Source organism: Bufo bufo, chromosome 3, assembly GCF_905171765.1.
Source record: "Bufo bufo chromosome 3, aBufBuf1.1, whole genome shotgun sequence".
Lineage (NCBI taxonomy): Eukaryota > Metazoa > Chordata > Amphibia > Anura > Bufonidae > Bufo > Bufo bufo.
In genome coordinates this window covers 136181297-136193740 of record NC_053391.1, presented here as the reverse complement: position 1 = coordinate 136193740, position 12444 = coordinate 136181297, and the positions used below count along the sequence as shown (strand labels likewise).

Here is a 12444-nt window from a genome sequence, read left to right as displayed (position 1 = left end):
TATAAAAATTGACGTGATTTGGAACAGGATTTTTGAGTAAAAAGTAGACTAAATCCTGACAGGACTCCTAGGATACTGGTATAGAAAGGACCGGCACTCCCTTTAGTTGTAAATTTCAAGTGATTTTAATGGTCACATACATGTGGTAAGTGACGCGAGATGTTTGACAAAGGCTCATATTAGCCGAAACGCGTCACTTACCACATGTATGTGACCATTAAAATCACTTGAAATTTACAACTAAAGCGAGTGCCGGTCCTTTCTATACCAGTATCTGTGGATCTTCCCTGGACACGCGCACCGCATCGCTGACAGCAGAGTGCCGCCTGTATCTTCCTTAGGACTCCTAGGAGAGAGAGACAGAGACCTGCGGCCCCCTCCCACACAGGATAATTGACAGCCTTCTCTATACACCTACTCAGCTGCCCTCCATAACATGTACGTAAATAGCTTGTCCCAGGTTTCCACTTTCTAATACCCAACTTTTTTGACTATTTCACTTTCTTTTTTTTTCCTGTGTCCTCAATAGATTGTTGTAACACGTCCGTCTCATGAATATGTAGGTCCTGCTTCCGTTTATCCATTTTTCCACATATCTGACTTTAGTAAATGAAAAAATAAAATATGCATTGCATGAATACATCCTTCAAGATCTTTTATTGATGTTTTTTTTTTCTGAAAATTCGTGATCTTTTCTGCTTCCTCCAGACACCCTTTTTTTTTTGAGACGCTGCTTCTAAGACTGGACTGTCTTGGGCTAACAACTACATTTCCCATGAGTCTTTACTTCCTCTCTCAGGGGAAGTTGACTGCGTCAGAGGAAACATCAGATGACCTATGACAGTGATGGCGAACCTTTTACAGACCGAGTGCCCAAACTGCAACATAAACCCACTTATTTATCGCAAAGTTCCAACACAGCAATTTACCTTGAATACTACAGTCCAATATAGAATATCTTCCATGTACTTTATCATTTATTTACAATATCCTGCCTACATTCAGTGCGCTGCCTGTGCTGTTCATAGTGCGCCCTGCGCTGCTGAATGGCCGGAAAAGTCTAAGGCATATTGATACACCATAGACTTTTTCCAGGGTGAGGGTGCCCACAGAGAGGGCTCTGAGTGCCGCCTCTGGCACCCGTGCCATAGGTTCGCCATCACTGACCTATGACATTTCCTTCAGGGGCTACTTCAAACAAAAGATGAAATGTCATATGATCAAAAATATGACGCAAATTATTTCATAAAAGGTAATGTGTTAATATTAAATCAAGTGTTATTAAAACATATCTTAAAGGGAATGTCAGCAGTTTTATGCTACTCTCACTTTTAAATCCTAACGGCTCCAGCGCATGCAGAGTCCCCATATTCATGACCCCATAGCTCTCCTCGCCCAGGTGGGCAGGGAAAGCCAGGAGCTCATGAATATTCAAGGGGAGTCGTTATGCGCTGGAGTGTTCAATATAAGATTTTGGCCAATCGGCTCAGTCAATTAAAGAAAGTGACCCAGCGTTTTGCTAAGGGGATCTGTCTGTGCTTAGTGAGGACACCATAAAACTGGTTCCCTTTAAGTATTACAATGAAAGGTAACACCTATGTACAGCTAGAATAGGAATAGCCCATTCATAATAGAGGTTTGTCACAGCTCACCGCCTCTCCCTCGCTGCACAAGTCACACAGCACGCCCACAACATTGTCCCACAGAAATCGATGTCATCTCCAGGCTACATCCCCTTTAAGTACAGACTCATTGCTCTGTGTTACATCAGAATTTCCCGTACAAAACACAAAATCTCAATATAGACAATCACCTGTATAATTATTTTATTTGAAGTGTCTTATTGTCACAGCACATATCAGGTTGAACACATATCTTACAGAGATATAGTCGGTATTAACATGTTCTTTGCATTAACCCATCAGTTTAGGTTGGTTTAATTCTGGTACATCCCTGTTAAACTAAATCCCTTCCCAAACACTCTGCTCTGAGGGACAAGGGAGACGTACATAATGCATTTTTTTCCACAGTACACAGATATGGAATATTTTCCCATGAACATTTCAACATCACAATAAAATATCCTCCTGGGAAGGGAACATGACACGTTCTTCTGAAATGAGGCAGCAATAACGGAAACATTTCCATCACTTCTCACATTGCACAGTTTGCAAATGAAAATCATTTGTGGCTGGGTTGTTAGATTAAGTCCACAGTCTGAAATCTAAGTCTAGAATTATCTGTGATGCTTTAAAGTGTAACTGCCATTTCACTACCAAAAATGAAATTCCTAACATATGTGATGCTAAAGGAAAGATATTCATGAAGCTGCATCTTTCAGCTTTTACCTTTCTGATGTCTGTATTTAGCCCTTAGCAACCATATTTCTCTGTGCCTCTATTTCAGCAACTTCCTAAGATGGCCTCTGCTCCTCTTCCTGTGATGATCTTTAGCCCTTGCTATCATAAGCCCTTGCTCTCCTCACATAAACTAGCAGGACCAATCAGAACGCAGATAACTTCCCACAGTACCCAGATCAGTGTGTATCCCAACATACAGCTAACCAGAGACAAGCCCTGCAATTACATTAAATCAGAAAGCATTTCTTTTAACCTCTTAATAGCCAGCCGTCCCTCATTCTCTTCCAGACTGACGGGGGCTTTAGCTGCTTATATCTCTGGTTTGGTACCAGCTAGAAATATTGTCTGAAAGCTGACATTCCAAGCTTTCAGACAATACCAGAATTACAAATCTGTTCAGTACAGGGGAAGATATAAATGATAGAAATCGGGATGCTGTGAATGAAGCTGAAAGTAAAAGCAGATTTTACCCGCGATTATTCCAGACTCTATTTCTGTTGCTTGGACTCGAGCAGTCATTCTGGTCTTGTATGAAAGCCTGGACTGTCAGCTTTCAAACAAGACCAGTTGCATATTTCTAGCTGCTACCATTGAGAAGATATCACCATCTAAAGCAGCCCTTCCCCCTCCACTTTCTGCCTCAGCCCAGCTCCAGGCTGTCAGGGCTGAGTTCCTCCTCCCAGAGCTCCTCAGTCTCTTGTTATAATACTGAGAAGACGGACTGCACATGGCAACGCTGTGAGATGAGAGCTGCTGAATAGGAAAGTAGCATGAATTTGTGGGAGTTATTAGCAGGTAAAACTGAAAATGATCAAATTTTAAATCACAAAAGCACTTCTATAGCAGGGTGTACTGGGGAATAAAAAATGAAACGGCAGTTACACTTTAAGATCTACTTCGGTCAGTGGTGGCCTTTTACTTCATAGATCGCTGGCAGCCAAAGGCTCCTTCAGCCGACAGCTGTTCTTCCTACGACCCTTACACAAGCCCTCTTCGCCAAGTGTGCCAGCCACCAAAGGCAACTTATCTCCCTTGAGAACATAAGGTTCTGCCATGTTGATATTCAACAGCTTGATCCACCTTTCTTCTAACAACCCCATACAGATTAGATAGTCAACTAGTCCTGTGAACTGATTCGGAACCAGAAACAATCTGGATTATTGTTTGAGAGTTTCTAACAAACTCAGCCAATAGTCTACAGACTGATGTTTTAGCCAAAATTGTGAGCTTATGTCTGAGGAATGGTTCCACATCTTTACACCATACACCGATGCACCTCATGAGGGTGCCAGCTGCGCCATATGCTTATGCCACATGAAACTACACAACCACTGCTATGAAATAAGAATGTACAACTTAAATAGCCGTTCCTAGTGAGGTTACGCGTGCCTTAGTGGATTAAGCAATGTTAATAATGGCACGCCTCTTTCAGTGAATAATGGTATCAACATTCATCTCACTCTTCCCAGGAAGCAGCCATGCAAGTAGGGTGAGACAATATTGTCTAACAAGTTTTCTACTACACTGAACCATAGTGTACCAGGGCTGTTAAGCAAATTGGTAAAATAGGCGCTGCATAGAAATAATTGTACAAGTTGCTTCTGGAACGACCTCATGATTAGGGTCACCAAAAGACAGCATAGTGCGTTCATATCTAGCCTACGTTCATGTAAAAAGGACTCCACAGCCAGCAATCTTTCTGCTGCATCTTCGTCTGGCCTTCTCAAAGTGGAGAACAGTTTAGCTCCTTAACCCAGTCCAAAGACCAATGTGGTATTGGCTTTAAGACTGCGGGCAAAAAAAAACAAAACAAAAAAAAAAACAAAGCTAGCAAGAACCAAATATTTACAGAATGCTGAAGCAACATACGACACCTCATGGCTGATTTATGTAACAAAGTGGCACTTTACAGATCAACAGTAGAACAGAAAAATTATCCATTTCTGGCACCACAAAACCTTTTGGTATCAACGTTTCCTTGTCTGCGTTACAATGGTTTAGTGCACAAAAAAATTCAAATAGCAGCATTTAAAGGGAACCTGTCACCGGGATTTTGTGTATAGAGCTGAGGACATGGGTTGCTAGATGGCCGCTAGCACATCCGCAATACCCAGTCCCCATAGCTCTGTGTGCTTTTATTGTGTAAAAAAAATTATTTGATACATATGCAAATTAACCTGAGATGTGTCCTGTATGTGAGATGAGTCAGGGACAGGACTCATCTCAGGTTAATTTGCATATGTATCAAATCATTTTTTTTACACAATAAAAGCACACAGAGCTATGGGGACTGGGTATTGTGGATGTGCTAGCGGCCATCAAGCAACCCATGTCCTCAGCTCTATACCCAAAATCCCGGTGACAGGTTCCCTTTAACGTGAAGCCCCTCAGACGGAAACCAGAGAATAGCCAAGACCTAAAGGAGATGCTTTAAAGAGGAGCTGTCACCATGAAATGCAGTGAAATCTGAAGGCAGAATGTTATACAGCAGGGGGAGCTGAGCAGGAAAAGATTCAGCAAAACTTGCACTTTATACTTTAAAATCTCTGCTCTTTCTGAGCTCAGTAGACCATGAGAGCGGACTTAGCAGTGACTGATCGCCTTTCTGTGTATACAGAGATAGCCGTCAATAACTGATAAGTCGGCTCATTTGGCTACGGAGATTTGAATGAATAAATGACAATCTTTCCTGATAAAACTATCTATCAATGTGCTCAGCTCCTCCTGCTCTCTAACATGCTGCCTGCAAATTGCACAGCCTTTTCAAATCAGACAGGTCCTCTTTAACAAAGCAGGAATCAAGTTTTAAAGGATTCGAACATAAGGTGGCATTAACAAGAGACAAAGATAAAAAAAAAGACAAAGAAAAAGTAAAAGGTCTACAGACATCAATGAAATATCAGTATAGGGTATAATTGCCCAAAAGATGAAGACATATAAATAGAGAGAGGAACTCAATTCAACCCTTAGCAGCAAGAGGCCAACTCCCATTTGCAGCACACTCCTCCACCAAGAAAAAGGGTTACAATTCACAGTTTTGTTGCACTCTCTGACCCTAGTATTTACATGTAAACCCTGCATATTACGGTGGAAAGGGCCCAATCCAGATCATTCTAACCACATTTTCACTTTACTCCAGATAAAAGGCAGCAGGGGCACAAAATAAAAATAAAATAAAAAAAAATTATATATATATATATGTTCTTCTCTGGGCTCTTCTGACCATGCCAAGAGAAATCAAATACCAAAACCTTCTGTTTCATAAAGCCCTAAAAGGACCATCGCAAATCCTACACTTTACATGGGGAACAACCCTGTCCTGGTGCAGAATGGTAATGCTAAGGTAAGCCGGTGTGGTGCTTACAACCAAAGGAGGCGTTCACGGACATGTTTACATAGTAGTAGTCACGCCGTTTGTCTTAAGTATTCATCTTGGCCGCAAGGAACTAAAGAAGGAGTTTAATAGCCGGATGTTAGTCGGCACTCAGCTTGACGCTGCTGCTAGGGGTTTCTTTAACTGCTGGGACATGAGTTCCCGGGCTCGGCTGACTTGGATGTGGTCATAACAAGTATTGCAGACCAGAACAGGATCGTAGAGCTGTTGGTCTGGAATTGGAAGCTTCAGGTGACAGCAGCCAGCGCAAAAGACATTTCCACAGTTCCTAGATAAAGGGAGAAAGAGTTACTTGTACACAGTGCAAACATAAAGCTGGACCTAAAAAAGTAAAAAATTAATCTTTTGAATTTCTTTTTTTAATAATATTCTGATGATACATTTGGTATACAGTAGTTTTAAAGATGAATACCCACATAAAATAATCCAGAAATATTCCAGTTTGTACACCGACCAGTGGAGCACATATAGGCTACAATTTAATGTCATATCACACAAAAGGGTGTCAGTGCTAAAACCTACCTTTAAGAAAAAAATAAAATAAAAATTACAGACCAACATAAAAAATAAGTGTGCCCCGTTGGGTAGAGGACACGCACTCTGTATACCACTGCACCAGAACAGAATCTAGACCGTTTCCAGAATTGTCAGAAAGAGAAAAACGTTTTTTGTTTTTTTTTACCTCTTCCAACGACAGCAATGTGTGTGATTAATACGTGTCTGGAGCAATCATAGGTAGGGTTGGGGACAGTTCTCCCCAAGTTTACCCTATGAAAAACACCTCACACTACTTATAGCTTACATATAAGGTTATATTTCAGCATCCAGGATTGTGACCGTGGGATGGGTAAGAAGATTCCTTCCCCCTCTCTGATATTTTTAATGCCGTTTCGATTCTGTTCTGTTGAAGTGATATTGTATGGGGTACTTATTAAAATAGTTTTAGTATTGACACCCTTTTCTGTGATATGGTCTTTACTCTACAAGGTGTTGCGTGGGCAAGGCTTATAATTGAGGTTTTGTAGCTCACTTGTCAGCTTTGCTGTATAGTTTGGGTCATAATGAGCGGAGTCATCTCTTGAGAGATTTATTAATAACAGCTATATTGCTGGACCCTTAGATAAGGCAGGATAACACTATACACATACGACTATGACTGTTAATGCACATTGTAGTGGCCGTAAAGCACACACATCATGCTGCACTCTATACAGGAAGGAAATGTGTGCCTCCAATGCAGCCGCTCCATGGAAGGTTTTAGAAATAAGTAATAAATAGCTACAACAGAAAACTAATCTAACACAATTTCTGTTCTAAAAGACTAATATCTAAGGAATAAAACAAAACATTTTTACCATAGTTTTCCTTTTGGCAATCCAAATTGTGCTAGAATTACCAAAGATCAGCTTAGCGTTAGGATATGTCACCAATGTCAGATAGGTGCGGATCCGACCTATCTCCAGAACACGACTCCTGAAGTGAGCGGAGACAGTAGCCGCACATGCATGGCCACCTTCTATTCATTTCTATGGGACTGCTGCTCGGCTATCTCTGGCAGTCCCACAGAAGTGAGTGAAGCGGTGACTGCACGCTCCATTCACTTCAATAGGAGTCCTGAAAAAATGGATTTTTTGTACTCCCCGTAAAATCCTTTTCTCGTAGTAGGCATTGGGGGACACAGCACCATGGGTATATGCCCAGCTGCCACTAGGAGGCTGACACTAGAAACAAAAAAGTGTTGGCTCCGCCCAGGTGGGCTATACCCCTCTGCAAGAGCCGAGATACACCAGTCGGTACAAAAGCAGTAGGAACGCCATACACCTGAACAAACAGAAAACTGAACGCCAACAAGTCTTCAACTGGGGAAACCCAACGACACAAATCGCCGGGACCACAACAAGAAGAAACTCAGTAAGAAAATGGGAGGGATCTGTGTCCCCCAATGCCTACTACGAGAAAAGGATTTTACGGTGAGTACAAAAAATCCATTTTTCTCGTGCATGGCATTGGGGGACACAGCACCATGGGACGTCCCAAAGCAGTCCCTGAGGGAGGGAAGAAGAACGCCATGTCGCCAATCTAAAGCACAGCTGCTTGCAGAACCTTGCGCCCCAGGCTAGCGTCAGCGGAAGCCAGAGAATGAATGTGATAAAACTTAGAGAAAGTGTGAACTGACGCCCAGGTGGCGGCCCGGCAGACCTGGGAAGCAGATGCCTGATGACGCACCGCCCAGGAAGCCCCAACTGCCCTAGTCGAATGAGCGGTCAACCTGGAAGGGGGAGCACGGCCCTTTGCGATATAGGCCTCCTTGACAGCCGACCGAACCCAGCGAGAGATGGTGGCCTTGGAGGCAGGCAAACCCCTACGAGGACCCGCCGGGACCACGAAAAGGGAATCCGAACGACGGAAAGGTTCCGTGAGGCGAAGGTACAGGCGAAGGGCCCGAACAACGTCAAGGCAATGGAGGGATTTCTCCCTAGGGTGAGAAGGATTAGGGCAGAAAGAGGGAAGGACGATCTCTTCATTGATATGAAACGAGGAGACCACCTTTGGAAGAAAAGAGGGAACGGGACGCAACACCACCTTGTCCTGATGGAAAACCAGGAAAGGCGAACGGCAAGAAAGCGCCGCCAGTTCGGAAACCCGGCGGATGGAGGTGACTGCCACTAAGAAGGCCACCTTGAACGAGACAAACGACAGAGATATCTCTGCCAAAGGCTCGAAGGGAGAAGACTGAAGGGCGCCAAGGACGAGATTCAGGTCCCACGGCTCCACTGGAAAACGAAAGGGGGGGGCTCGGCGAGCGACACCCTGTAGGAAAGTCCTAACCTGAGCCCGCGAGGCCACGGGACGTTGGAAAAGGACTGAGAGGGCCGAAATCTGTCCTCTGAGAGAAGCCAGGCGAAGACCCTTCTCAAAACCGGCCTGAAGGAAGGCCAGAACGTTAGGGACGGAGAAATTAAGAGGGCGGAAGCGCCCAGACTCGCACCAGGCAAAATACGCTCTCCAGGTCCGGTAGTAAATACGGGCTGACTGGGGTTTGCGAGCGTGAAGCATCGTCTGAATGACAGAATCCGAGAGGCCACGGGACTTCAAGACCGCGGTCTCAACGGCCACGCCGTCAAACGAAGCTGAAGTAAATTCGGGTGGTACAGAGGACCCTGAGAAAGGAGATCGTGGCGCAGAGGAAGTCGCCACGGAGCGTCGGCGAGCAGAAACACTAGATCTGCGTACCACGCCCTGCGGGGCCAATCCGGAGCCACCAGGATTGCCGAAACCCGGGCTGCCTTGAGACGCTTGAGCACTCGGGGCAGGAGGGGAATGGGGGGGGAACAGGTACAGAAGGTTGAACTGAGACCAAGGCAGAACTAGGGCGTCTACCGCGAAAGCCTGAGGGTCTCTGGACCGCGCGACATAGCGCGGAATCCTGTGGTTGAGACGTGACGCGAAAAGATCCACGTCCGGAGTTCCCCAACGGTGACAAAGTTGGAGGAACACCTCTGGGTGGAGAGACCATTCGCCCGGGTCGACTAGCTGACGACTGAGGAAGTCTGCCGCCCAATTGTCGACCACGGGAATGTGCACCGCGGAGAGGACGGGAACGTGGTTTTCCGCCCAGCGCAGGATATGGGAGGCTTCCTGCAAGGCCATCACGCTCCTGGTGCCCCCTTGGTGGTTCAGATAAGCCACGGCGGTGGAATTGTCTGTTTAAACCCGGACCGGGAGACCGCGAAGACGTGGGGTCCAGTGAGACAGTGCCAGGAAAATTGCCCTGAGCTCGAGTACATTTATCTGCAGGGAGGACTCCTGAGCAGACCAAAGACCCTGGACTGTGAGAGAGTCGAGGACAGCTCCCCAACCCGAGAGGCTGGCGTCCGTCGTGACCACCCGCCAACTGGGGGGAAGAAAGGAACGGCCCAGGGACACCGTCCGAGGAAGAAGCCACCAGGAAAGGTCCTGGCGAAGCTGGAGAGGGAGACGAACCAGGCGATCGAGACCTGCCTGGGACTTGTCCCACCTGGATAGAAGAAACAACTGAAGGTCCCGGGAGTGGAATTGGGAATAGGGAATGGCTTCGAAGGAAGCCACCATCCTCCCCAGGACGCGCATACACGTCCTGATAGTCAGGGTGGACGGGCCGCGGAGAAGCGTCACCCCCGCCTGAAGGGAGGCAATCTTTTCTGGGGGGAGAAACACCCGCCCGAGGCGAGTGTCGAAAATCATGCCCAGGAAGGGCATCCTCTGGCATGGGACGAGGGAGGACTTGGAGTGGTTGACGAGCCACCCGAACTGGGCAAGAGCTGAGAGGGTGATGTGCAGGCTGGACAGGTTGTCCTCCAACGACGGGGCCCGAATCAGAAGATCGTCCAGGTAAGGTATCAAGGCGACCCCCCTGGCACGAAGAAGGGCCATGAGAGGCGCCAACACCTTGGTGAAGACCCTCGGAGCAGAGGCCAGGCCGAAGGGCAGGGCTACGAATTGGAAATGAAGAGAACCTACCGCGAAGCGAAGGAACCTTTGGTGGGAGAGGGCAATGGGGACGTGGAGATAGGCGTCCTGAATGTCTATGGACGACAGGAACTCGTCCGACTCCAAGGAGGCGATCACCGACCGGAGGGATTCCATACGAAAGTGACGGGCCCGGACAAAGCGGTTCAGCGCCTTCAGGTCCAGGATAGGACGGAGCGAACCGTCCTTTTTGGGAACCGTGAACAGATTCGAATAGAACCCCCGAAAGCGTTCTGACTCTGGAACCGGAACGATGACCCCTAGAGAGCGAAGGGAACGAATGGCCTGAAAAAAATCTTCTGCCCCGGAGGGGGACCTGGGGGGCGACGTCAGGAAGAACCGACCCGGCGGAAGATCGGAAAATTCGATCCTGTATCCGGAGGAGACTACCTCCAGAACCCAAGCGTCTTCTACACTTGCTTGCCAGACGTCCTGAAAGGCGAGCAGACGCCCTCCCACCTTGACAGAGTCATGCGGAAGGAGGTTAAGTGGACTGGGGGCGAGCAGGTTTGGGCTTGGCATGCCAGGAGGGTTTGGTCTTAAAGGAAGGCCTGGAGGCCTTCTTGTCAGATCGGGCAGGGGGGGCCCGAAAGGACTGCGCCCGAGAGGACGACCCAGGAAAGCGACGGCGGCGAGGCTGATTCTGGGGAAGAAGAGAGCTCTTACCGCCAGTGGCCTCCGAGATGAGCTCCTCCAAACGCTTCCCAAAGAGCTTCCCGCCGAGAAAGGGAAGGGAAATCAGAGCCTTCTTGGAGGCGGCATCTGCCGCCCAAGAACGAAGCCAGATGGTGCGGCGGATGGCCACAGAGTTAGCGGCCGCACGGCCGGATCGGCGGGCCGATTCCATAGAGGCATCGCAAAGAAATTTGGACGCCTGATAAATTTGAGAGGCAAGCACTGCCAGTTCCCCTTGATCAGAGTCTGGGGGTAAAGCGCGAACAAGCTGTTTTGCCCAGATAGCGCAGGCCTTAGCCACCCAGGAGGCGGCAAACGCAGGACGGATGGCGGCACCCGCTGCGATGAAAACAGACTTGGCCAAAGAGTCGACCCGTTTGTCAGCGGGATCCGACAAGGAAGCCGCGTCAGCCAGGGGAAGGGTAGTAGCCTTCGCCAGGCGAGCAACCTGAGGGTCTACCTTAAGGAGGAACCGTCCAGGTATTGACAGATTCCTCAGAAAAAGGATAGGGGACGTCAGAGGCCTTGGTAAGATGAAGGCGCCGATCAGGATGACGCCACTCTTTAGCCAGAAGTGCGTCCAGATCCTCGTGATTCGGGAAGACCACAGTGGAACGCCTAGTCCGGCGGAAGGACACCGACTCCAGGGAGGAGGAGGAGGGAACATCCTGCACATGGAGCGCGTCACGGACGGCTTTGATGAGGTCCTGAATGGCCGCAGACATCGCCGAGCACCGCTCTGATTCGGAATCAGAAGCGGAGGAGTCCCCAGGAACGGCGGAAGCGGCTGAAGAAGAAATTTCGCCCGACTCAGACCTAACCGGGGAGTGATCCGGGGTAGCTGAGGAAGAATGGGACCCAGCCGAGGCTGTGCGAGGTCGCTTGCCGGACCTCGTACCAGAGCGGGAACGGACATCCCCGGCGGGGGGGGTCCCTGCCCGAGGCGGCTGCAATCTGAGCGGGCAGACGGTCCAGGGACTGCGCTAGGGATTGGGAGAGGCTGGCAAGGTTACCTATGGCCTGGGACAGGGTAGCAGCCCATTCCGGAAGGACCGACAAAGAGGGGGCCGCAGGGGCGGACTGGGTGGGCCTGGGGGGAAGGCACTGCACGCAGAGAGAGGAAGACTGACCGCATGGGAACTTCCTATTACATACGGAACAGGCGTAATGAGTGGAAATGGCGGCAGGGGGAGTGGGGGCCCGACCAGAAGAAGACATGAGGGCGATGGAGGAGCCTGCAAAGCAAAAAGAGTCAGCCAGAGGCTGCCTACCAGACCCAAAGGTGCTGTGTCCCACAGAAGCACGTCCAGAGAGCCGAGGCGCAGGAGAAGCAAGATACGACAGCTGCAGGCAGGACAGGAGCCGTAGTCGAGAAAGACACGCCCCCCCAGCAGCCCGCGCTGGTGCTGGATTGGAAGGAAAAAACGCGGCTCCCAGGGCACCGCCCACAGAGGGGAGGGAGGAGAAAAAAGCCCAGGAAGGCAGAAGGCGGAGACGGAGCTCCGC

The 12444-nt window shown here is 48.5% G+C and overlaps 1 protein-coding gene and 1 long non-coding RNA gene across 4 annotated transcripts in view; both read right to left on the bottom strand.

The window, feature by feature from the left end:
* Nucleotides 1-401: 401 nt before the first annotated feature.
* On the bottom strand, nt 402-2935 carry LOC120994811. The gene is made up of 3 exons (XR_005777473.1): nt 1168-2935; nt 713-835; nt 402-491 (listed from the first exon to the last, which is right to left on the bottom strand). It is a non-coding gene; the product is annotated as an uncharacterized LOC120994811 (long non-coding RNA).
* Nucleotides 2936-4737: 1802 nt separating this feature from the next.
* Nucleotides 4738-12444, bottom strand: part of MTMR4 (myotubularin related protein 4) — an 82619-nt gene continuing 74912 nt past the window's right edge. For all 3 annotated transcript variants that reach the window (XM_040423636.1, XM_040423635.1, XM_040423638.1), the window contains one exon: nt 4738-6022. In XM_040423636.1, coding sequence (XP_040279570.1) covers nt 5845-6022 — 178 coding nt within the window. In that variant the 3' untranslated portion in view covers nt 4738-5844. The remainder of the gene's footprint in view (nt 6023-12444) is intronic.